The sequence below is a fragment of the Lepidochelys kempii genome, chromosome 20 (assembly GCF_965140265.1).
Source record: "Lepidochelys kempii isolate rLepKem1 chromosome 20, rLepKem1.hap2, whole genome shotgun sequence".
In the NCBI taxonomy this organism is placed as follows: domain Eukaryota; kingdom Metazoa; phylum Chordata; order Testudines; family Cheloniidae; genus Lepidochelys; species Lepidochelys kempii.
Genome location: NC_133275.1, coordinates 3148851 through 3173593, shown reverse-complemented (window position 1 = coordinate 3173593; position 24743 = coordinate 3148851). Strand labels below are relative to the sequence as shown.

Sequence of the window (24743 nt, the reverse complement as noted above, 5' to 3'; positions counted from 1 at the left end):
GAATGCTGAAGTTCTGATCCCTCCTGGGACTCTGGGGTCTAGACTATGATGTAACCCGGCCCTATGCATGCACATGTAAGCTTTAAATGGAGGGGGACTGGCTCTTTCTCGGGGGGCCGGGGAGCAAGATACCCATCTTTTTTCCCCTTTTTGTTCTATTTAGGTTCTTACATCCTGAGCATCCCTATGGTATCTGGGCACCACACACTCTGATTCTCACTCAGAAGCCCCTCAGCGCCACTCCAGACAGGCAGGGCCATCTGAGAATCCGCCAGTGCTGGAAGTTTCCTTGGTATGGCGCTGACATAAGGGCTCTGTACCATGCCCTGCTCTTGGGCTCCCATTCACCCCCAGTGCACAGGGCAGAGCTGGCTTGGCTGGCACAGATTGGGCTACAGCTTATTCTCTGCCCCCCCCGGGCCCACGTGATAGGAGGTAGATGGGGGGGCCCACGGCCAGAGCTACCCTCCACTGCCAGGCCCATGGCGCAGCGTCCGTGTTGAATCAAGCTCTGCAAAGTGGGAGGAGATCGCTGGGGCGAACCTGCGGGTATTTACCAGCATGCACTGGCTCCGTTCCTGTAGGCTGAGCCTTATCAGCATTGGGAGATTGAAATGATCAGACTATGTTGCATTCGAGCCAGTATCCCTTGGTCAAAAATTAACCTGTTTCAGGAATCCCCGGGCCCAGCTCGCGCTGGGACAGCGGCATTGCCAGCTTTACGCTGAGGGGAGTGGGTGAGGGCTGAGCCCTGCTGATTTCAGCGAGCCCCGGAGGAGATAGGTGAGATTTAAGGGCTTTGCTTCTTCCTTAAGTGGCTTCTCCACACGTGGATTCTCCCCACCCCTCCGCCCCCGGCCGAAGGCGTGCAAAGTGGGTGGCAAATGCTAGCAGATCAGAAGCCTTTTCCATCTGCTCGGCAGGAGCGTAGGAGACAATGCCAGCAGAAGGGAGAAAAAGGCCCTGGGTTTTTGCCAGCGTCCCCTGTCAGACGCACAAAGCCACTTCCCCAAAGCAGGCAAGCCTGGCTGGTTTTGTTTGTTTCCTCCGAGATGCTGCTTATGTTGTAATCCTGGTCTGGTTTCCTGGCCTTGCCCGCTGCCTCCTCAAGGCCTTTGCAAACTCCACCTCTTCTCGTACTTTGCTTCTGTTATTGTTTGGTAACAGTCACTAGTCCGGGCCCTTGGTTGCCATCTCCGGGGGCCCCTGGCTGCTCACTCTCGCATGCAGCCCAAGCCAAAAGCCGCTCCTTGGCTTGGATCCCAGAAGGAGCAAAATCCTGCCAGGGTTTCCGCTCGCTGCCTCCCCTCCGAGCAGCGACGTGCAAAAGATCTGTCTTGAGGGGAAGAAATAACAGCCAGATCAGGAGCTGGTGCAAACCAGAGCAGCTCTATGGAAACCGAGCGGTGGTGAAGCTGATCGACGCTAACTGAGGATCTGGCCTGAAGTGTGTCTGGTTTTCATTGCAAACGGGGAGTCCTGTTGCAGGGCCCCGGCGGGATTTCCCTGCTGGGAACCGACAGCAGAACTTGCCCCATTCCTGGACCCTGGAAGGAATAAGGGGACACAAGGATGCAAGACTGTAGTGGATCCTTGATCTGTCTGTCTCCACCAGAAGCCAGGACCTGAGGTTTCAGGGGAGGTGAAGAAACCTCTGCAGGAAGCAGATATAGAATAACCTGTCTCTGGGGGAGGTTTCTTCCTGACCTCCAGAAGTTAGAGGGCGGCATTTGTCCTGGAGCATGAGGATTTATAGCCCGGCCACAACTCTTCTCATTACAGCTCCTGTTCTATAAAGGGTCTTGAGTTCCAAGAAATCTCGTGTCAATGAATCCCATCAGCTTGTTAAGTGTTGCTGGGATGGTGTGCGGCGCGGGGAGGGGGGCACTCCCCAGGGGCTGGATGCTCCCACGCTGGGGGAGATAAGGGAGAACTGGTGCAAGGGATGGGGGTGGACAGGGATAACAGGCTTTGGAAATGATTTTCCGGCCCTTGAGCTGATAGGGTGATCCCAGGGACAGCTAAGCAGGGCTAGATGGGACAGATGTGCTGCCAGCCCCACATGCCCCAACTCCCTCTGACCTAGACTTTAAAATCAATAACCTGTCTTAGGTACTTCTCTGCCCCCCCCCCATTACTGTAGTATCTGAGCTCCAAACTTTGAGGTATTTATCCCCACAACCTTCCCCAGTGAGGCAGTGCTATTCTCCCTATTGTAGAGATGGGGAAACTGAGGCACATGAGGTCATGCAGGGGCGGAGCAGGGAATTGAACCGGGGTCTAGCAGTATAACGACCGGGTCACCCGTTCTTTCTTTCTCTATAATTTGTCACTGGCCCCGGCACATAATAACAATGCTGAGCTCTTCTCTTTGAAGCACTTTGCAAAGGAGGTCAGTTGCATTGTCCCCCAATTCACAGATGGGGGGAAACTGAGGCACGGAGAGGGGAAGTGACTTGCCCAAGGCCACTCCGGAGGCCAGCAGCAGAGCCAGAAATAGAGCCCCGGTTTCCTGAGGCCTAGTTCAGGATACTCTCTCTCCACTTGGCCATGCTGCTCTTTCCAGAGGTCCCTGAGGGAGACGCCAGGGATTCGGGTCGTTTGCAGGGAAGGCTTGAGGGGTTAACCATGAATAGTTGGAGGCCTGGCTCACGCCGCCTTCTCCTATCTATTTTTAGCCCCATAGGCGGCCAGCTCCAAGATGTCCCTGTGGAGCCTCGTCTCCCACATGCCTCCAGAGCACTTCAGTGGCCTCTTCGGGGAGTTCCCACGTGACCTGCGGAGTCTGCTGGCGGACTGGCTGGAAAACCAGCCGTGGTGAGTGGGGAACGCCCATCCCGCGCCCCTCGCTCCCTACGACAAACGCCCCACTGCCCAGCCTCTCTTGGGCCTCCCGTCTTGTCTGCACAAGCTCAGGGCAGGAGGAATCCAAGTGGTTCCTTCCTCCTGGAGGAGTGGAGCAGCGTCTCCCGCTCAGAAAATCCCAAGCTGGGCCCCCGAAGTCGTGAGACAGCCCAGTCGAGGTTCGGTTCTCCCAGTTGGGCTGGCCAGAGGAGGCCGGGACGTCTGCACTCGTTCATCTCTCCCTCCCTTTCTCTCTTGCCCTTTCCTCCGCTGCCAGGGAGTTCATCACCGGCACCGACTCCTTCTGCATCAGCGCGGCCGGCGCGCTGCTCTCCACCATGGTGGAAAAGGTCCGTGGCCTTGCTGGCGGCAACGAGCAGCAGCGTCAGGTCCTCCAGCACGTCAGTAACCTGGAGGTATGGCCCGGAGGCTGTGTGTGAGTGGGGGGTTAGGGTTAGGGTTATTTATTTCGACTTATAACCCCCCAGCCAACCCCCTCCCTCCATGGCTTTGGTCCCAGACACTGGTTAACATTCACACTCAACAGCACCTCCCAGTGCAGCATCAAGTATTACAGCCAATATTACAACCCCCCCCACCCCCCAATGACGTTTTTGGGGCAAAGCAAATATTTTTTTCAGAAAATTTGCATTTTGGGTGACACTCTTGGTTTTGGGTTTTTTTTTTTTAATGACGTCCAATTTTTTGATAAAAATTTGTGGGATTTTTTGTTTTGCTTTTATTTAAAATGTTGCGGGGGGGGGGGAGGGGTTGGCTCTCAAAATCCAGCGTGTGTTTTGGGTTTTTTTTACTGAAAACTTGGAAGGTTTTTGGTTTTTCGTCGATCAAATTGCTTTTTTTTTCCTGCTAGGAAATTTAAAAAACAACAAAAAAAGAATCTTTGAAATTTTCCCACCAAAAAAATCATTAAGTTCTATTAAATACAAAGAGGCGATTAAATCTTGGATCAAACTATCCTTTTCCCTGGAACAAATTTAAGCCCTGACTGGGCCATGAGCAGTGCATGGACACAGGGCTTTCCTTAAAGGATCGGGGCTTTTCTGAAGATATATTTTGAAATATTAGCCCTATCTACGTTACATGCCTGGAGTACTTCAGTGCTAATAGCAGAGTCTAGAGTAGCTTAAAATCACAGCTGCTGTGTGGCCAATCTTGGAACTTTTACGACAGACTCTTCTGTTTTGATTTTTAGCTGCTTAGGAATATTCAGAGCTGGTCAAAAAACCAGCCGGAGCACATCAGGAATTTTTAACTGAAATGCTTTTTGGTCAGAAAACGTCAATTCCTTAGAACAGAAACTGCCCACGAGAAAGGGGATTGTTTCACCAAAGCTCCTGCTTTCAAAAAACTGCCAAAAAGACAGTTTTTTAAAAAAATTTTCCCCACGATTCAAAACAAGTTTTTTGCTTTTGCCATTTTGGTTATTTTATACGAACAAAATCAAAACAAAACATTTTCAAGCTGTTGAAATGAAACTTTTCGACTGAGCCACTCCAGGGTTGGTTTTTTTTTTGTTTTTTTTTTCTGGATTATTGGTTTGCAAAGATGTTCAAGATTTTGAATTTTTGTCCTGTTTTGGGGTGGAGGAAAAATTCTGAAACCTCAAACTCCTGGGGGATGGGAAAACCATTTCTCACCCAACCCTGTAACCAACCCACATGGGCCTACAGCCTAATTTGAACCTACAGGGGTCAAACCCTGAGCCTCTGCTGTTTGAAGCATGGGTGTCTATAGTGGCTTTATGAGCCTCTCTGTGGATGCACTACTGGGGGAGACAAAGACCTGTGGGCACCTAGCTGCCGTTATACCCGCAGCCACGGAATTTTCCATTCGTGCCCACGAGCAGATGCTGTTTTGCACCAATTCGCACAAGTGTGACTGAGGATGCAGGGTGCCGGAGTCAGGGGGAGAGTGGGAGTTCTCCCTCTATTAATATTAACCATGTCCCCCTGCCCTCCCATTCCAGAATACGTATCGGAGAGACCCGCTGAGGCTGGTGGCAGTCGTGAAAGGAATTCTGGAGGGCGAGAGAGCAGCCTTGCTCAAACGGGTCAGTGACTCACACCTGTGCGGGCACAAACCCGTGATAAACGACTGCACCTTGTCCTCCATCCCAGCCTGTACTGTAGCTTTTCCCGGCCCCTCCATAGCTGGGCAGCTGGTGGTGTCTGTCGGCCTGTATGTTGGCTGGGGAGGATTTGGGCCCTAGATGGAGGGCACATCAGTGCCGGTCAGCCCTGTTGGCCTATCAGTTGGCCAGTGTAGGGGTCTGTGCAAGGTGATTTCCCAGGGGACTGCGGGGGCACGGCTAGGTAGATGCTGCTTGAATTACATAGGGCCTTGTGGTCTCCTTGCTGGTCCCACGTGGGTCTTGCAGCCATGGGACAGCCAGCAGCGGTTCGGGCCATGTGGTTTGCGGGATGATCGCTCACCTCTGGGTAAATGAGCCCCTCCAGCTGCTCCGTGTCCTCCTGCCAGGTGCTGCTGTCCCAGAGAAGCGCCTGACGCCAAAGCATCAGAACTTAAAAAGCCGCAGGAGCCCGGTGGAGGACCCGGTTCCCTGCAGGGATGGGGAGGTTGTCCCACCACAGGGGGGCTCGTGGGGGGGACGTTCGGCTCATGTTTTACCCCCACCCCCTTTGCTGTTCCCCTAGGATCGCCACCTGCCGCTCAGCTTCCACCGCAGGCAGGAGGAACTGAAGTTTGGGCTGGACCTGCAGAGGCTCCAGCACCGAGTCGGGGAGATCCAGGTGCTCCAGGAACGGTGGAAGCAGAAGGGAGACGGGACCAGAGGTGAGAGAGGGTGAGGGGCTGGAGGAGTGATGGGGAGGAGTTAGGAGGGGCTGGAGGTGTGAAGAGGGGAGGGGAGTTAGGAGGGGCTGGGAGGGGATTGGAGAGAGAGAGGGTGGGCGGGGCTGGAGGTGTGAAGAGGGGGCAGAATTGGGAGGGGCTGGAAGGGGATTGGATGACAGGGTGGGCGGGGCTGGAGGTGTGAAGAGGGGGCGGAGTTGGGAGGGGCTGGAAGGGGATTGGACGACAGGGTGGGCGGGGCTGGAGGTGTAAGGGGGGGCGGAGTTGGGAGGGGCTGGAAGGGGATTCGATGACAGAGGGTGGGCGGGGCTGGAGGTGTGAAGGGGGGCGGAGTTGGGAGGGGCTGGAAGGGGATTCAATGACAGAGGGTGGGCGGGGCTGGAGGTGTGAAGAGGGGGCGGAGTTGGGAGGGGCTGGAAGGGGATTGGACGACAGGGTGGGCGGGGCTGGAGGTGTGAAGGGGGGCGGAGTTGGGAGGGGCTGGAAGGGGATTTGATGACAGAAGGTGGGCGGGGCTGGAGGTGTGAAGAGGGGGCGGAGTTGGGAGGGGCTGGAAGGGGATTCGACGACAGAGGGTGGGCGGGGCTGGAGGTGTGAAGGGGCGGAGTTGGGAGGGGCTGGAAGGGGATTCGACGACAGAGGGTGGGCGGGCTGGAGGTGTGAAGGGGGGGCAGAATTGGGAGGGGCTGGAAGGGGATTGGACGACAGGGTGGGCGGGGCTGGAGGTGTGAAGGGGGCGGAGTTGGGAGGGGCTGGAAGGGGATTGGATGACAGGGTGGGCGGGGCTGGAGGTGTGAAGGGGGGCGGAGTTGGGAGGGGCTGGAAGGGGATTGGACGACAGGGTGGGCGGGGCTGGAGGTGTGAAGGGGGGCAGAATTGGGAGGGGCTGGAAGGGGATTGGACGACAGGGTGGGCGGGGCTGGAGGTGTGAAGGGGGCGGAGTTGGGAGGGGCTGGAAGGGGATTCGACGACAGAGGGTGGGCGGGCTGGAGGTGTGAAGGGGGGCGGAGTTGGGAGGGGCTGGAAGGGGATTGGACGACAGGGTGGGCGGGGCTGGAGGTGTGAAGGGGCGGAGTTGGGAGGGGCTGGAAGGGGATTCGACGACAGAGGGTGGGCGGGCTGGAGGTGTGCAGGGGGGCGGAGTTGGGAGGGGCTGGAAGGGGATTGGACGACAGGGTGGGCGGGGCTGGAGGTGTGAAGGGGGGCGGAGTTGGGAGGGGCTGGAAGGGGATTCGACGACAGAGGGTGGGCGGGCTGGAGGTGTGAAGGGGGGCGGAGTTGGGAGGGGCTGGAAGGGGATTGGACGACAGGGTGGGCGGGGCTGGAGGTGTGAAGGGGGCGGAGTTGGGAGGGGCTGGAAGGGGATTCGACGACAGAGGGTGGGCGGGCTGGAGGTGTGCAGATGGGGTGGAGTCGGGGGCGGTGCACCGGGGCGTGTCTCCCCAGCTCTGACCTTGACCCCGGTTCCCTGACACAAACCCCAGTGACCAGGCTAATTATGCAATCGCCATGGCAACGGCTGGACAGGCCCCACTAGACCCATCTGGGCCTGGGCTGGGTTTGTTCCCTCCACCGCTTGCCCTGCCTGGTTTGAAATGTGCCCCCGGCCCAGCTCGGCCTCCACGCTATGGGGACAGGGGCTCCCTCCCAGCCTGGGCGTGGGGCCCTTCAGCTCCATTTGCTCTCTGTCTCCCTTCAATCCCGCTCCGCCCCGTGGCCTGCCCCCAGACACGTCCCCTCCTCCCCCCTCAGAGCTGGGAGCCGGCTTCTCTCCTGTCACTTTGCCCAAAGACACCGATCGCGGGGCCTCGACTGTGGCCTGGACCCTCTGCAGGGCTGAGCCCTCGCGGTGCGGTCCTGACACGCAGGGCACTGAAAATCACGGCCCCGACGTGGCTGCGGGATCGTTTATCCACCCCCACATCAGCACCCGCTGCCCTCTCGCCAGCCATCTCTCCCCTCCGGTTGCTCAGTATCTTCTTGGCATCCCGCTCGTCTCCCGTTTCCAGGGTTCACGCCCCAGCTCCTTCTCCTGCTAGAAATTGCATGACGCTGGGGATCATGGGCCTGGGCTGGGGACTGAACCCAGGAACTGTCCTGAGCGGACAGCATGATCTGCTCCAGCTAGAGCTGCGACCGACTGCTCTCCCTCTGGATTGGGGACCCAGAAGCCCCGCTGCGCCGGGGCGGCGGGGGGAATCCGGAAGCAGCCCCCTGGCAGTTTGTTTTCTGGGCTCGGATATTAACCAGGGCTTTACCACTCCTCCTCCCGCAGCCTGCCGGCAGACAAGTCTGCAGGAGTCCCAGATGAAGACAGACGGGAAACTCCAGGGGAACGTGAGTAATGGAGGCTGGGGTTGGGGTGTGACAAGGCTGAAAATGGGGTGAGGGGGCTGAAGCTGGGGTAGCTGGACCGACCGGTGAGCGCAGATCCGGTCGCTTGTAGGGATGGAGGATGCAAAGCAACTGGATTTCCCAAGGGAGGCGCAAGGTGTTAGGGTCGAGGGGCGTGGGGGGGGGCAGGGGGAGGTAGGGGGGAGGTTACATGTGATCAGTTGCAGTTTTGGGAAGCTGTCAGCAAAGAGCAGCTGGTCTCCTGCTGCGGTGATGCAAAGGAGGCCGGAAGCTGCATTACACAGTCAGCTGGTGTGTGAGTGGATGCGGGGCCGGGGGTGGGGACACCGCAGCCAGCCATATCCTCGCTAGTGACGGCCCCTCCGCTGAGGCCTGGTGGGGAGGGCAGAGATGGGGGCCGGCCAGGGCACCATGCCCTCCTTCTCCCCAGGATACGCGTGTGGGGCAGGAGGCCAAGGTGGCTTTGTGTCAGCTGCTCCGTCCCTCACCCATTTCATCCCGCCGGGCTCAGCTGCCGTGGGGGGCAGGCCCACGCGTTGCTCCAAGGCAGGGGGTGCCAGGTACCGCACCGGGCCCCATCCGCCCGGCTCGTCGCCTCCCCCCCCAGCAAGCCGCCCGCCTTGTCTCGCCCCAGGATCTGCCCGCTCTCATCCTGGAGGCCATGAAGGAGCTGGAAGGCGCCAAGCTGCAGGTGCTGAAGAGGCTCCACATCTGGAAGCGGCAGCAGCAGCTGGCGGGGAACGGGGCTGTCTTCGAGGAGAACCTGGCTCCGCTCCAGAAGAGGTGAGCCCCAGAGGATGGGGGGAGCCGAGCCTCACAGCCTGGGGTGTGGCAGAGGGGTTTCTCCCCACTTCTTGGGGGCTCCAGAGGGGGCACAGATCCCCTCCTTCTCCCAGTTGCCGGCGGCCCCACTGGGATCCGAGCCCCTCTCTCTCCTGCCTGGGGGTGGGAAGGGCTCCTGGCTGGACTGGTCTCCGGCCATGGTGGTGGTAGGGCTGCGGGGGGGTCAAGCTGAGATGCAGAGAGATCAGCTGCCGCCTTTCTCCCAGAGCCCCTGGTCTGTTGGGCACTAGGTGGCGCTCCTGAGACAGGGTGGGATCCGTCGGCACAGACCAGACTCCGGCCCCAGCTCGGGGACGGTAGCTGGGCCGTCCTCGTCGGCTCAGACATGTCCCCTGCCCGGCTGCTTTTTCGGCAGGTGCGAGAATCTGGTGGACATTTATTTCCAGCTGCAGCAGCAGGTGGTGGCGGTCGGCGGGGAGCTGGGCTCCGACCTGCTCTCCCGGCTCCTGGAGCGGCTCAACACGGTGCTGAGTGCCCTGGTTGAAAGGTACTGCGGGGCAGGGGGGGCAGTAGCATGCCAGGGGGGCTGGACTTGATGACTTCCCCTGCTATAAGCACTAGACCCCACTCCTCTCCCAGAGCCAGGGATAGAACCCAGGAGTCCTGGCTGCCAGCCCCCTGCTCTAACCACGAGACCCCAGTCCTCTCCCAGAGCCAGGGATAGAACCCAGGCGTCCTGGGTCCCAGCTCCCTGCGCTAACCATCCAGTCTTGTTGCCTCCCCTGCCAGAAGGGCGAACGTGGCCCCAGCCCCATGCTCTAATCTGGCTCAGGTGGGACGAGGGGCTCGGAGCAGAACAGGGTGGGTTTGGGAGGTTGGGACAGTTCGGACCAGGGCGGGGTTAACATCTCAGCCTTGTGGGGACCCTGCTCCGGGGCCAGGACACCGGGAGCTTCAGTCTATCAGCTCCTGCGTCCGCACCGGTGTCAGTGGCTACTTCTGGCCAAGCTATGGGCAGCCCTTCACCCCCTTTCTGCCCCCCACCCCAGCTCCTTCCTGGTGGAGAAGCAGCCCCCTCAGGTGCTTAAGACCCAGACCAAGTTCCAGGCCAGTGTACGTTTCCTGCTGGGCCCCCGGCTGCTCCAGCCCTCGGCGAAGCCCTTCGTGGTCAAAGCCGACATGGTGACAGAGAAGCAGGCCCGGGAGCTGGCCCTCGGCGGCTATGGCAACCCACTCAGGTGAGCTGATCCTGCCTGGGTGGCGGGAGAGGGGAAAAACTCCTTCTCCCCGCCCCGCCCCCCCACTGTACGACCTGCCCCACCCTCCGGGGGCCATTAACCCCTCGCTGACCGCCCTCCCTCTCCCTGCTCCAGTGAAAACACGGGGGAGATCGTGCACAATACGGTCGCCCTGGAGATCAACTCCACCAGCGCCACGTCCTGCGCCACCTTCAAGAACATGGTGAGTCCGGCAGGGGTACCCCCCCTCCCCTCCCCCATGACGACAAGCCGGTGCTTGGGCCCAAGAGTCAACCAGGGCAGTTTGGGGGAAGGGAGAAGTAGCAGGGGGCTGTGGATTGGGACTGAGGGGCGTCAGCCAAGCTGAGATGAGGGGAGCCCAGGGCTGGGCTTGTGGAGGCTGCGGGTCGGGAGTGAGGGGCACCGGCAGAGCTGGGCGGGAGTCCAGGGCTGGGCTGGGCTGGGCTGGGCTAGCAGGGGGCTGTGGGTCAGGAGTGAGGGGCATGGTAGGGGGGAGCCCAGGGCTGGGCTGGCAGGGGCTGTGGGTTGGGAGTGAGGGGCACCGGCAGAGCTGGGTGCCAGGAGCTCTGGTAACGCCAAGGGAAGGAGCTTGCGCCCCTTGCTGGGGGGACCCTGTCGCTGCAGGCCCTGGGGTGACTCTCTCTCTGTCCTGGCAGCTGCTGAAGAAGATCAAGCGCTGCGAACGCAAGGGCTCCGAGTCAGTAACGGAGGAGAAATGCGCCGCGCTCTTCAGCACCGATGTCACCTTGGGTCCCGGCAACCTGGCCTTCCACCTGCAGGTACCGGGCTGGTGTGCCGGGGGAGGGTGGCTCCCGGCTCCCTGTCCTGCCCCTGGACCCTGGCGGCGGGGGTGGGGGAGGGAGCAGAGCTGGGGGGTCCCCACCAGGACGCCTGGGTCCATTTGCATTGTGGGCCGGGAGTCGGGTCTGTTCCTCCGAGGCTGCTGGACACAGACCGACCCCGGGCTCTCGCCCCCAGCTGGCGTTGCCCAGTCTCACCACTGGGGGGTGCCGCTGAGCCCTACGGACCCCACCTGGGGCCTGTGCCTACCCCGGTGCCGGTTTGTGCTCCTGCTGGGCCGTCACCCAGCCTGATGCCATGGCTGGGGTGGGCATGGGGGTCCCATCCCGCCCCCCAGTGACGGGCCAGCGCTCCGTGCTCCCCCCTCCAGGCCCTGTCTCTGCCGATTGTGGTCATTGTGCACGGGAATCAAGACAACAATGCCAAGGCAACGGTCCTGTGGGACAACGCCTTCTCCGAGCTCGTGAGTGTGGGGAGCAGGGGGGCGTGGCGTCGGGGCTGCTTCAGCTGACTGTTGCCACAGCTGGGAGATGGGATGCTAGTGATTAGAGCAGTGGGGGCTGGGAGCTAGGACTCCTGGGTTCTTTACCCAGAACTGGGAAGGTAGTGGGCTCCGGTCGTTAGAGCAAAGGGGACAAGGAGTCAGGACTCTTGGGTTCTATCCCTAGCTTTGGGAGGGGAATCGCGTCTAGTGGTTAAAGCTGGGGGGCTGGGAACCAGGACTTCTGGGTTCACTCACTGATCTTGGCTGGGCTGCTCCCCACTAATGAATGAACAAGGAGGAGAGTTTAACTCCAAACTCGCTGGCTGCCAAGCGCTTGCGGGGTCTGGGCCAGTTGGTGCCCAGACGTGGCCACCCCGAGAGCATGGAACCCCAGCGGCCCGCCTCCTGGTATGGCAGGGGTCCGGGGCTGGTGCCTGACCCTCCCTCCATGCCCTGGGGCAGGAGCGGGTCCCATTCGTGGTGGCCGAGCGGGTACCCTGGGAGAAGATGTGCGAGACCCTCAACCTGCGGTTCATGGCGGAGGTGCAGACCAACAAGGGACTGCTGCCGGAGCATTACTTCTTCCTGGCCCAGAAAATCTTCAACAACAGCAGCGCCAGCCCCGAGGACTTCCACAACCGCAGCGTCTCCTGGGCCCAGTTCAACAAGGTGAGGGGCGGGGGTGGGCCAGGGCAGGCTGAGGGGGGGCAGGCTCTGCCCTTGGGGACCCAGCCTCACTCCCTCTCTCCGGCTGCTCACAGGAGATCCTGCCTGGCCGGGGATTCACCTTCTGGCAGTGGTTTGACGGGGTCCTCGACCTCACCAAGAGGTGCCTCAAAAGCTACTGGTCGGACAGGTGGGTGCCTCGGGGTTGCCCCGTAAAGACTGAATGGAGGGGACGTAGGGGTTCACCTCAAGAGTGGAAGACCCAAGGTAGAAACCAAGCGTCCTGGCTCCCAGCCCCCTGCTCTATTAAGCACCGCTGCCCTCCTTGTACTGGGGACAGAATCCAGCCATCCTGATTCCCAGCTCCCCCCCCGCGTTAACCAAGAGACCCACTCTCCTCCCAGAGCGAGGAATAGAACCCAGGCATCCTGACCCCTAGCCCCTCCCGTTTCCTTGCCCAGTGAAATGGGAGGGGAGGGAGGCCAGAGAGGGCAGGTGGAGTTCAGCAGAGGTTACAGCTTGCTCTCTGGTCTGTCCATCACCCATGTCATTCCCCCCGCCCCCAATTACCCTCTCCCCCCCCAGGCTCATCGTCGGCTTCATCAGCAAGCAGTACGTCAGCAAGCTGCTGGGCCCGGAGTCCGACGGGACCTTCCTGCTGCGGTTCAGCGACTCGGAGATTGGCGGCATCACCATCGCCCACGTCATCCGCGGCAAGGACGGTAGGAGGGGGTGCCCCCTGCCCTGCCCCCCCCGGCTCGGTGCTCGCTGGAGTTGGGGGGGGGCATGAAGGGAGCAGGAGAGCTGAGCCCCAGGACAGGGGTAAGGGGGCAGGGCCCCAGCCTGTGCTGCCCCCGGAGCACTGGGGCCCCCCCGCCCACTCTGAGCCGCCGCGCTGTGCCCCCCCCCAGGCTCCAGCCAGGTGGAGAACATCCAGCCCTTCTCCGCCAAGGACCTCCACATCCGCTCCCTGGGCGACCGCATCCGAGACCTGGGCCAGCTCCGAAACCTCTATCCCAACCAGCCCAAGGACCAGGTGTTTGGGAGCCACTACAACAGTGAGTGTCCAGGGGCCGCCCCGGTGCTCTGGGGCACCCCCGGGCACCTCCAGGGCCTTATCCGGGCTCCTGGCCCCCCTGCTGCTGTGGGGTCACCCCCTGCAACTGCAGCTGGGCCTATGGAATGGGTGACTGCAAAGCCATATCTGCCCCCGTCCCTTGTAGGCCCCCGAAAGGGGGCAAGATCAAATCCAGGCCTGGGCAACGTGCCCCGGCGGGGGCGATGGGGGCATTGCCACAGCGGATCGGCCCCGGGCCCCGTCGGCTTGGCATCCCGCCGGCAGGATCAGTGCAGCAGTGCCGGGCCCAGCCCCGAAACATAAAGCCCACAAGCGACTGGGTGGGCCGAGGAGGGTCACGTGGCCCTCCCCACCCAAAGCTGAAGTCGCAGAGTGTGTCGACCGCCCCCCACCCCGCCCCGCTTCCCTGGGTTTGGCTCCCAGGAGTTTCAACTGCTGTTTCCTCCCGTAGAGGAGCAGATGGGGAAGGATGGCCGAGGCTATGTCTCCACTGCCATCAAGATGACGGTGGAAAGTGAAAGGTAGGTTGGGGAGGGCTGTGGGCAGCCTTGCCCCAGCTGTGTGCCGCAGCTGTTCCCGGGGGCCCGGGGCCGGCCGCTGGTGGGAGACGCTCCGGGGAGGGTGGAGAGGAGCCAGTGGCTGGGGGGGGGGCCCTTGGGGGAGAGGGCAGGAAGTGGCGGAGTGAGGGTGGGGCCTTGGGGGAAGGGGCGGAGTGGGGGCAGAGCCAGGGTGGAGCATGTACCAAAGTCTCTGCCTGTGCCCCCCGAGGCCCTGACAGCCCCTCTCGCTGCCCGTCTCTCTGCCCCCCCCGTCGTGCCACTCCCATGAACGGTGGTGATGTGTCTCCACAGGGATCAGAAGCTGGCCCCCCAGAGTCTCCCCAAGCTGTCCCACCCCCCGCCCCTACGAATATATACAGCTTGCCGGGGCAACCGCCCGAGCAGCCCATGGACCACCTGCACCTGCCTGACATGCGGTAAGATCCCAGCGCCCACCCTGCTGCTTTCAATAAGTTGCCCGGTCGCTATGTCAGCCCCAGGAGCAGGGGCCAGCAGGTCGGGCTGCCGTTTCATGCCCACGGGTTGGATGAAGCCAGCCAAGCTTGTGCCAAGAGGGGACCCAAGCCAGGTGTTAACCCCAGATGGCCGCGGGCGAGAGACCAGCGCCCTGCGGCATCCAGCCCCAGAGGCTGTGGTTCAGCCTGTGCCCCCCGCTGCTGGGTCGCTCCCTGGGGCAATTAGAGCAGCCCCAGGGCTGCTCTAACTTAGGCTCTTTGACCTAGGCATGTGGAGAATAACCATAATGCTGTGTGCTCCAGCCATGCCCCTACGCTGGGGGGTTGTTGCCGGAGTGGCCTGGGGGGGGGGGCCCTGAGACTCTGACCCAGTGCTAAGGCCGTGTGCATCTGTGTTTGCTGCCAGCTCTTCTGCGTTCCCTGCCAGATGGTCCTGCCCCAGTTCACGCCCCGAGGAGGCCAGCATGAGCATGGGCATCCCCAGTGCCTCTCCTTTCCACAGGTAGGTGCCGTGCCGCCCACACCAGGCTCTGGGGTGCAGTGGGCCGCTCCGCACGCAGCGGGCCGGGCTGCTCAGGGGAGGGGGGGGCGGTGCCGATTTGGGCTGCGTAGGGCATGGGCGGCAGATGCCGGCGGGACCAGGCAAGGCCGGCATAGCTCTGTGTCTTCCTGTAGGGACAACAGAGTCCGTGTGCAATGTACGAGAGAAACCAGGGCCAATGCACCTGCTCCGGCAGCTTCTCCAGGCCAGCCTGATGCTCCTCCATCCACTCAAGCCTCTAGAGGGGAAAAAACCCCAAATCCTAGTTCCCTGCCCTGCCCTCAGCCAGCCAGACCCAGCCCTGGGGTTATCAAAGGCCCCATGCCCCATTCCCCGCCCCCGAGCCAGACAGTCCCCCACCCTGGTGGTGCTGGACGGGAGCTGGTGCCCCTGTTGGGAAAGGCCCCAGGCCACATTTCCCCCTGCCCCAAGCCAGCCAATCCCTGCCCTGGGGCCAGATGGGAGCTGATGCCCCCTCGAGGGGAAAGGCCCCGTGCCCCGTTCCCACCCCGAGCCAGCCAGTACAGCTTGCAGCGAGGGAGGGCTTGACCCCCCGGGCAGGGTTTCACTCTAGGACCTTTCAGGGGCATTTGCTGAGGGGGCAGTGGTGTCGCCCGGTCCCCAGAGAGCAAGGGGTTAATCTTGCCTTACCCGCCTCCTGCACCCCTTTACAAACTCCCCCGTTTTTGTCCTTGCCGCAGCCCCCCGACGCTCCTCCCAGCGCCCGTGAGCACCCCGGCCACCGCGCTGCCCTCGGCCCCAACGTCGCCTTCAGCTGCCAGCCTCTGTCGCCGTAAGACAACCGGCCCCCGCCTCTGCCAGCCCCCTGCTGGGAGAGCCCCCTAGACCAGCCCTGCCCCAGAGTCCCCCCCGCCCTGGGGGCCACCAGGGAGCTGGCGCCCCCTAGAGGCAAAAGGCCCGTCCCATTCCCCACCTCCCTGAGCCATCCAATCCCTGCCCCGGGGCCAGATCGGAGCCAGCGCCCCCCTACAGGTGAAAGGCCCTGGGTCTCCTTCCCCACCCTGGGGTCAGCTGGGAGCTGGCACCCCCTAGAGGGGAAAGGCCCTGTGTCCCGTTCTCTCCCACCCAGCCCGAGCCTGCAAGTCCCCCACATCTCCCCCGGCTCCCTCTCACCGGCTGCTCCGTGCCCCGCAGGGATTTGCTGCCCTACGGGTACTTGCCAGGGGACCTCATCCTGGACGACCTGTCTCCCGACCCCATGGACGAGGAGATGCCGGAAATCACCCCCTTCTCGCCCGCTCGCCATATCTCACCTTCAGGCCCCTCCTGCGGCCCCTCCCCAGCTGTTGGCGACGAGGTAAGTGCCCCCGGAGGCGCGGGGAGGGTGGGACAGGGGGCTGGGCCGTGGCTGCCTTCCCAACGCACATCCTGTTCTCTTCCTGGCCAGTTTGGGCAACAACGTGGACTTGCCCTCGGAGGATGAGATCACCCAGCTCTTGTACGAGGCCCAGATGGAGGAGGGGCTCCAGCCCCCCAGCTACAGCGACCCCATGGCCAACCCCAGCTGGTGACCTCGCTGCAGGGGTGCCCCCTGCTGGACACTTTGGAGAATGGCGCCCATCCAGGAGAGACGTGCAAAGGGGCTGGGGTGGTCTCAGCTGGGACTCTCGGGGCCTGGCCCAGACGGACTGGAGTCTGGGGCTGAGCTGCGCTTGGGGGCTTTGCTAGGTGTGGGGGAGCGGTGTGGCACTTGGGAGCCATCACTGCCCCCCCATCACTGCTGCCTTGTGTTAGCCATGTACAAACGCCGCACCATGGAACACGCTGAACCCCCCGCAACCCCGTCCTGGGGCTGGCAAGCACAGCAGCAGGGGCAGCCCCCCTTTTCCCCACCCCCAGCTGGGCAGCTGTGGAGTGGGAAAGGACCACACACTGGAAGAGGGGCTCTGGGAGGCCTGGATTTCAGCCTGGGAGGGGGGGCATGTTGTGGGGGTGCTGATTCCCCCCACGGGAGGGGGAGGGGCAAGGGGTGCCCAGTGGCAGGGGGTGAGCTCTGGCTGGCTGTGTGCCCCCCCCGCCCCATCTCTGCAGCCTGTGGAAGGCCATGGGCATGAGCAGCTGGGGCTGGGGAGCAGCCGGGGCTGGGGGGAGCAGCCAGACCTCCCTTCCCCAGTGAGGTCTGACTCCCTCTGGGCCTGGGTAGCACCCTTAGGGATCAACACCCCCACCCCAGCTTGCCCCTTGCTTTGGACCCCACATGAGGGGCCCCCTGTGGCTGGTCGCCTGTGATCAGAGAGGACCCCAGCGGTGCAATGGGCAGGCAGAGCGGGGAGAGACACGCAGCAGACGCCCCCTACCCTCTTCTCCAGAGCTGGGGGGGCAGAACCAGGGCCCTGGTGGAGGAGCAGGGGTGGGCAGGGGAAAGGCTCAGCGGGGGCTGGGCGCTGGTTTAAAGGGCCTGTACCTCACCGCTATCCTTCCCTGCCCACCCCCTGCTGGGGGCCTGACCCTCCTCCCTCTCAATTCACAGGCCCTGCCCAGGGTCCGGCCTAAAGGCCCCAGCCTGGCCGAGGATAGAGCTGGATGTTGGCCTGCTCCATGTGCCCCAAGAGGGATGCTACTAAATGCTATAGAAAGAGATTCTGCCTCAGTTTCCCCACCACCACCCACAGGCCCCTGCTAGCCCTGCCCTGAGCTCCCCCCACCCCTAGCTCTGCTGGTGCCCCTCACTCCTGACCCGCAGCCCCCTGCTAGCCCAGCTCTGGGCTCCCCGCCCCCCCAGCTCGGCCAGTGCCCCTCACTCCTAACCCGCAGCCCCCTGCTAGCCCAGCCCTGCCCCCCACCTTTGCTGCCGCCCCTCTTCTATTGCACCCTGTGCTCTGCCGCCCACCCCACCACCACCTCGCAGTTGGGGAGCGGGGAGGAGATTAAGCCATAAAATAAAGTTTTATTCCAAAATAACAAAATAAATAATCTACTGTACACGTTGCAAAGGAAAAGTCACTAATGCTCTAAGCCCTCGGCCTACGGGAGCGTGAACGGGTCTCAAACCAGTGCTGCTAGGAACTGGGGAGGGGTGCGTCACCAGCAGGGGCTCCAAAGTGCAGCCTGCCCCCCTCCAGCGAGTCACAGGGAGGGGAACAGCCTCCTGTGGAATATGCGGGGGGCAGTGACACTGGTTCTGAGGGGACCCTCCCCCATCATTCCCTGGTGCCCCCTGCTCTATAGCTGGGCCGTTGTGCCAGCCAGGTGGCTTTTTAATCTGTTCTGCCACCCCTGTGATGGTGACATGGGGGGGGTACCCTGATTGTCCCTTTAAATCCCCCCCCTTCCCAATGCCCTCCATGCTGGGGGCTGGGGCAGGGTTCCTGGTTGGGGGGGTGGAATTGTCTACCCTGTGCTGTGTGCAAACAGCCAGCACCGGAGTCCCTGGGCTGGGGATACAGCTGATGCTGGGTGTGTTATGCGGGGGGGGGGTTGGTGCTGGTGTGCAAAAGACAGCACGTTCCCCCCTCCCCAGCCCAGCGGGAGTGGTCGTCTGGGCGAGGCAGGAGCAGGGACGGGGTTAGATTTGGTGGGGGGAGGGGGTCTTGCAGCCTGGGACGATCGCCTCTGTTCAGACACCACTGGGCCGGTGAATTTGGGGTGGGAGATGCAGAGTGGTGGGGCAGTGGTGGAAGGGGAAATTTTTTTGGGGAGGTGGGGTGCCCTTAGGACTGGAAGGTAAGGCCTGGCTTAGCCTCCCTGCCCGCAGCCCCGGCCCATCACCCACAGTCCGGCAGGTTGGTTCCCCTCCATTGCTCCTGGGGGAGGCTAGGCCAGACCCTCGGAACTCAGAAACCTCCTCCTAGCCCCCCAGGATCACGTCCGGGCCCCTTCAGCCCCCCTTGGTCTTGTGCTTTGCCTGCAACAGCTCTTCCCTCTTCCTGGGGTCCCCCCCAGCTCCTTTCTTCTCCCTGCCTCTTGGGGGGGGGTGTGTAGGTCACCCCCCCCTTAAAACATCCAGGAACTGAAGAGTTAAAGTTCACATCACCCCCGTGGTGGGGGAAAGGGGAGCTGGCTAGGGGGAAAACCCAGGGCTAAAGCAGCCAGCTGTGAGGGCAGGGGGCGGCTTTGGAGGGGGCGGCTGCAGGGGGCTGGAGCTCCAGGCCGTCTGGTGGCAGTCGGAACGTGACCAGCTGGTTACATTAACCGCACTGCGCCTTCCCTGCGGGCACGGGCGGGCACAGACCCTCCCTTCTCCCTGGGCACGGAGATATTGCTGTGGTGGCCAGCTGTGGCCAGCCTCCCGGTGCCCACGGGCATTGGGCCCCCAGGCCTGGCTCTCTGGGGGGCAGACGGGGAGGGGATGCTCCGGCTCCAGGAGAGACCACCAGTTCTCCCCTGCCCCAGTCCTGTGGTTATTGCTTGGTTAGTGGAGGGGGGGAGCCGCTGTAGGCCCCACACCCCAACCAGGGGGGCTTCCGCAGCTCACTGCCGGCTGGTCTCCGGCTCCACCTTGATGCTGCTCCGGCGGGACTCGGCCTGGGCCGGGGGGCCCCCCTCCGCCAGCCCGTCCTCGAACTCTGCAGGGAGACAGGGCCAGGGTCAGCCTGAGGGCCCCGTCCCCTCGGGCAACTGCCCCCAGGATCGACCCCCCCTGGAGCAGCCTTCTCTGGAGGAAACACCCTCCCTCCACCCCCACAGGTTCCACTGGGGTTCCCAGGACGTCAGCCGCCCCCGTCCGCCCCCCCCTCCCCGCCCCCGCTTCCTTCCTCTCCTGTCTGGGCGGGCGGGCGGACGGGGGGGGGTGGAATTTCCACAATTGTTTCTTTTTTCCATTCAGTAACTGGTGAGACGAAGAGCAAACAACAGAGCTGGGCCCGGGCCCCCCAGCTCCACCGGTGCCCCCCACTCCTGACCCGCAGCCCCTGCTAGCCCAGCCCTGGGCTCCCCACCTCTGAGCCCCAAGCACACCTGGTCTCTCCAGGGCTGCATAGTCCTGAGCTGGCTGGGTATAAACCCTGGGCGGGGCTGACCCTCTTCCCCCCACCCCCAGCCTTGCACCACCCCAAGGAGCCTTCCCCACCCCCGCTATCCCACCTCTGACCTCCTGGGCGCAGACCCCATGACCCTCTTTCACCCCTCCCGGGAGCGGGGCTGGTGGGGGCAGCTCACCTGGGCCTGGGGTCTTGCCCGGCAGACAGGGGCTGAGGTGCCCGACCCGCTCATGGGACACTAGCCGGGCCAGGCGCAGCCCCTCGTCCATCAGCGTCTGCTGCAGGATGTGACGGCTCCAGAGCCCGTGGGGGGGAAGGCTGAGGGGCAGGTCGGGGGCTGCACTGGGGGGCGGCGTGAGGCGGGGGCAGGATCCCGCGGCTGCAGAGAGAGAGAGAGAGAGAGAGAGAGAGAGAAACACGTGTCAGTGGGGGGCTGGGTCAGGGGGCCCCATGGCGGGGGAGGAGTCAGATAGGTGCCAGGGGGTGCAGTTTCTGCCTCCCCATAGTAGCTATGGGGGGATAGATGCATGGGCACCCTGCCCCCCACACCCCATAACGCAAGGGCTGTCTGCGTCCTGCCCTGGGTCTGGGCGAGTGCCCTTGCCTGGGGAAGGTCTCTGTGGGGCTGACGGGGTTAATCAGTACAAAGCCCCCACCCCCCAGCCACGCTCCCCACTCACCCTGCAGATGCCCATCCAGGCTCTCTCCCGACAGGCTGGCCGCGTCCTCCTCCAGGCTGGCTCGGTACGGGGGGGCGTAGGACTCCGACCCCCCTGGCAGCTGCAGGAGCTCGGGGCGGCTCTGCTCACCCACCTGCGGGGCGAGGGGGCGGTTAGAGCGGCGGGTGCTGGGGGGGGGGGGGGGTCCGAGCTCACGCAGCGCCGCCGGGTCTGCAGGCCCAGGGAGCCGGGATGGGGCGGAGCCGGCCCCAGCCCACGTGGGCACGGGGCCCAGGCCACGCTGTCCTGAGGGCAATGCACCAAGACGGCTTGGGGCCCCGGCTGGGCCTGGGGCAGGATGGCACCGTGGGCTGGGAATCCCCCAGCAGGCAGCTCAGAGCCTGGGGCAGACCCTGGCGAAGAAGGGTGACACCCACCTCCCCAGTGCCAGCTCCTCTCCCTCGCCCGCTGCTCCTGCGCCCCCAAAGCCAGCTGTCGTCCCCCGTGCCTGGCGCTCAGCCGCACGTAGCCCAGCGGCACCCCCGGGACACAGGCACGGGCGTCCACCCGCCCAGCACCCACCTCCTGCTTCAGCTTCTTGGGCTGCGCGGCTCCGCTCTCGTCCGGATGCGACCTGCACGGAAGCAGCAGGACAAGCAGAGTCAGGGGCCGGGCGGCACCGCCGGGAGCCCCCTTGGGGCAGGAGGGCTCAGACCCCAGCTCGAGGGGCAGGCAGAGACCCCGCAGCCCGGGGCTGGGGGGTACCGGAGCCGACGGGCCACAGCGCTGTTCCAATGCCGGGATTCCTCTGGCTCGGCCACCCATCGCTCCCTCGGGGGCGGGAGGGAGGGACCAGCCCCGGGGCCGGAGCCGGCTCATCCAGGGCGAGGCGGGGGTTGCAACCCAGCACCCATGGCCTCTCCTGGGCACCTCTCAGCCTCGTCCCAGGGGCGCCTCTGATGTTGCTCTCCCCGGGACGCGGTGGCTCAGATGGAAAATGACCAAAGCGAAAGAGGAACTCGGGGGCCGGGCTGCAGGGCAGGTGGGCGGCTGGCTCGGGGGGTGGGGGGGGCAGGGGCAGAGGGGAGAAAGAGGAGGCTGAGGAAGGCGGCTTCCAATGCCCCCCCTCCCCCCAAGAGGGAGTGGGCAGGGCAGCTCCGCTGGGCACTGGGGGCAGGAATCTGCAGCAGCCTCCCCGCAGCCTGGTGTCCCCTGTGCCCAGCTCCTTGCCCCACTGCCCTCCCCCGGGCCCCACCCCACTCCTCTGCACCCCACTACCCTCCCTGCTGGCCCCACCCCACGCTCTGCTCCCCCCCGCCTGGCCCAGGGGCCCCACGGGAGGGGCCCAGCTCACCTGGCTCCCTTGAGCGAGGACAGGTAGGTGCTTTCCCGGGCCACCTGGCGCGACAGGGAGAACAGCTCCACCCGGCGCAGCAGCAGCGTGTGGTCACGCAGGCAGAACTGAGCCGCTGCCTCGTTGATGGTCAGCTGCGGGGCCCGAGAGGGAGGCCGTTAGCGTGGGAGCCGAGACACGGGCCCCGGGAGGGGCCCCAGGAGCCGAGACACCACGGGGAGGGGCAGAGAGACAGGAACGGGGCAGAGACAGGCCAAAGGCAAGATAAAAGGATCCAGGGATGGATACATAGAGGGAGGGCCGGCAAGACGCCAGGAATAGAACCCAGGCGTCCTGGCTGCCAGCCCCCGCTGCTCTCACCACTGTCCACGGACTGCTGCAGTCGGATACAGGATTCCCCTTCCCGAGCCATCCCACCCCAGAGGTGGCTGCATTTGGGGGCGGGGGGGGTCTGGGCAAGGGCTCCCCTGTGGCCCCCATTGCTGCCAAGCCCCCCTCCCCAGTGGTGTGCACTGCCCGCGGCCATTGCCCCGCCCCCGTGGCTCACCTCATGCAGCGTGAGCGGCTTGCCGTCGCGGCGCCGGGCCTCGCCCCGCCCGTAGATGGCGCTGTGCCGCCGGATCTCCTCCTCCTTGCGCCGGTCCCCGTCGCCCAGCTGGAAGATGTGCCCGACCGCCTTGGCCAGCTTCTTGTTGAGCTTCAGGAGGGCACGCAGCTCGGGCTCGCCCCCCCGCGGACAGCTCTGCAGCAGCCGCTCCACGCTCTCCGCCACCGTCCGCGCCAGCTCCGGGTCCAGCTGCTCCGGGGCCGGCTCCCCCCCTGCCCCCGGCGAGAAGGGGGGCGGCCCCCCGTCCTCCTCTGCACCGCCCCCCTCCGACTCCGGGGTGCTCCGCCCCGGCCACTGCGGGGCGGGCAGGGGGGAGAGCTTCTCCCCCGGCTCCGAGGGGCTGCGGGCGGGCGGCGTGGCCAGCCCGCTGCCCCCCTTGCCCGCGGCCTCGCCGGGGCTGGCGTGTCCGTTGCTGAGCGACTTGCGCCCGCCGGTCTCGGAGATCTTGAAGAGGGGGATGCTGCTGACGGGCAGGGAGGCCATGGGCTGGCTGAAGAGGCCGGGGTTGGAGGCCCACTCCCGCAAGGCCTTCTGGAGGCGCCGGACGTGCAGGGGCTTGGTGGCCATGCCGACCAGCGCCATGATCTCCAGGAACTCCTCCTCGCCCGCCTCACACAGCTGCTGCACGTCGTCCCCGCCCTGCTGGATGAAGGTCTCGTAGTAGGAGAGCAGGTTGGCCCGCTGCAACACCCGGTACAGCTGCAGCTCGCCCAGGGTGCGGGGCAGGGCCATGGCGTGGGGCAGGCCTGTGGGGGGAGGGGGAGAGGAGGCGTCAGTGCCAGGACAGGGCATGGGGGAGGTGAATGGAGACCCAGCCACCACCCCGAGTTCACCACAGCTGGGAGAGTCGGGGTCCCCGACCCAGCCCTCGGGAGAGGGAAGGGCACCAGCCGGTGTATGGTAAGAGCCTGGGGCACTGTACCAACCTCCCAGCACCCCGACCTCCTGGCACTGCATGGCTGCACCCCACACTGCACCCCCAACCTCCCTGCACCCAGCACCCAGACCTCCCGGCACTGCATGGCTGCACCCCCCACTGCACCCGGCCAGCCCCCCACACTACACCCAGCACCTCCTTCACACTCTCCCAGTGTAACCCAGACCCCACTAAGTGGCACCCCCGTGCCCGCACAGAGAATCCTGCCTTTGTTTCCCGCGGGCTCCGGGGAGATGTCCATGGATTCAGGGCAACGGGCATTCTTGGTGCAGCGTTTTGGGGGCTCCTCTAGTGATCAGCACTGCTCCCCTCCCCCGGCACACAGGCCTTGGGAGCTCAGCTGGACTCCTCCGAATCCGGCACCTTTGCAGCCCCCGGAGCCAGAGCAGTTGGCAACTGGCTCTTGGAGATCCCGATCGGCAGGATCTCCCCTCCCCCACCAGTCCCACTACAGTGCAATGGGGGGGGGGTCTCTCTCCTTCAGCCAAGAGAAGGCCCCCAGCGGCAGCGGCAGGCCCCAGACAGGTGGGCACAAGGCTGGAAGGGTCACCCCACCACCCACGGGGGGGGGGTTGCCTGGGATACGCCCCCCGCACCCAGCCTCTTCCCCCCCAGGGGACAATGCCCACATAGGGTGCTGCCCTGGCACCCCAACCGCTATGGCGCTGGGGCTGTATGGCAGGGATGTGCCAATGCGGGGCGGGGGGCGGGGTCCCCAGCTCCATCCCTGAATGGGGAAGGAAGGAACCACCCCAGGGACTCCCCCATCCACGTTCCCCAGCATCCCATCAGGAAGCTTTGAGCAGCAACGTGGGGGGCACTGTCCTGAGATTCCCCCCCCCAGCCTGACTTTGGAGCGGGGCAGCCAGCCCCCCAGGAGACGTCTCAGCACCTGGAGAGTGAGGGGCAAATATGGCACCAGGCCATGGGGGGGATGGGGCAACAGCTTCCACGACCTCCCGGATTCCGGGAGACCTCCATGGTCCATTGTCAGGGAAACCAGACACCCCCCCCATGCCATCCTGTGTCCCTCCTGCCCCAGGCTTCCCTCCCCAGTACCAGACCCAGCTCCCCACTCTCTGGCCTCCGCCCCCCCAGCCCGGACTCCCCACTCCCGCAGCGCCAGCCCAAGCGCCTCCTGCCCCCAGGCTTCTGCCCCATGCCAAACCCCTGCCCCCCAACTCTCCCTGCTGCAGCAGCCCCTCAGCACTAGCCCCCCACGCCAGCCACCGACCCAGCACTAATCCCCCACCCCAGCTCCCCCCGCACCAGCCCCCCACCTACCCAGCTCCCTGTCATGCCAGCCCCCCGCCCAGCTCTCCCCATCATGCCAGCCCAGCCGCCCCCCCAGCTCTCCCCGCCGTGCCAGCCCCCCTCGCTTACTGGCCTGGCTGGAGCCGCGCCCCGCCGCTCTCGCTCCCAACTCCCCGGCGCCTGGCTCGCCCCGCCCGGGCATGCACGGCGGCGGGGGCCGGGGCCGGGGCGGGGGCTCTCCGGGGGTCCCCGCGGCCCCGGGCCGGCTGGATCGCGCCGCCGCTACCCCGCTCGGCGCTGGCCGCTCGCTGCCTCCGCCGCTGCGCTCTGCGCG

At 64.1% G+C, this 24743-nt stretch overlaps 2 protein-coding genes across 4 annotated transcripts; one reads left to right on the top strand and one right to left on the bottom strand.

Annotated features, from left to right (window-relative positions):
- Positions 1 to 327: 327 nt before the first annotated feature.
- STAT6 (signal transducer and activator of transcription 6) lies at positions 328 to 17618 on the top strand. Its single transcript, XM_073318802.1, is given in 25 exon segments — positions 328 to 783; positions 2679 to 2817; positions 3122 to 3260; positions 4832 to 4915; positions 5520 to 5658; positions 7952 to 8013; positions 8666 to 8814; positions 9230 to 9361; positions 9864 to 10052; positions 10188 to 10275; positions 10730 to 10852; positions 11245 to 11337; positions 11821 to 12027; positions 12120 to 12214; positions 12610 to 12746; positions 12936 to 13082; positions 13554 to 13623; positions 13954 to 13970; positions 13973 to 14078; positions 14524 to 14619; positions 15360 to 15409; positions 15412 to 15451; positions 15814 to 15945; positions 15947 to 15976; positions 16067 to 17618. Coding segments are annotated over 24 exon segments (2565 nt in total). The 5' UTR covers positions 328 to 783; positions 2679 to 2701; the 3' UTR covers positions 16191 to 17618.
- On the bottom strand, positions 17547 to 24743 carry NAB2 (NGFI-A binding protein 2). 3 transcript variants are annotated; one of them, XM_073318803.1, is made up of 7 exons: positions 24539 to 24743; positions 22159 to 22964; positions 21612 to 21745; positions 20840 to 20891; positions 20279 to 20411; positions 19777 to 19977; positions 17547 to 19184 (listed from the first exon to the last, which is right to left on the bottom strand). In XM_073318803.1, exons 1-7 carry the CDS (start codon positions 24609 to 24611, stop codon positions 19090 to 19092), a joined length of 1494 nt encoding a protein of 497 aa, XP_073174904.1. In that variant the 5' UTR covers positions 24612 to 24743; the 3' UTR covers positions 17547 to 19089. The 3 variants fall into 3 exon arrangements, with proteins under 3 accessions (XP_073174904.1, XP_073174905.1, XP_073174907.1); XM_073318804.1 differs by having other exon boundaries at positions 24543 to 24608; XM_073318806.1 differs by lacking the exons at positions 17547 to 19184; positions 19777 to 19977 and having other exon boundaries at positions 20320 to 20411; positions 20695 to 20891.

Bases quoted from the DNA above. Each gene is read 5' to 3' on its own strand.
- NAB2 (XM_073318803.1), bottom strand. From the start codon at position 24,611: ATGCCCGGGCGGGGCGAGCCAGGCGCCGGGGAGTTGGGAGCGAGAGCG. The intron at 22,965-24,538 runs GTAAGCGAGGGG...CTCCCCCCACAG, and splicing joins GCGCGGCTCCAGCCAGGCCA to GCCTGCCCCACGCCATGGCC. The intron at 21,746-22,158 runs GTGAGCCACGGG...CGGGCCCCGCAG, and splicing joins AGCCGCTCACGCTGCATGAG to CTGACCATCAACGAGGCAGC.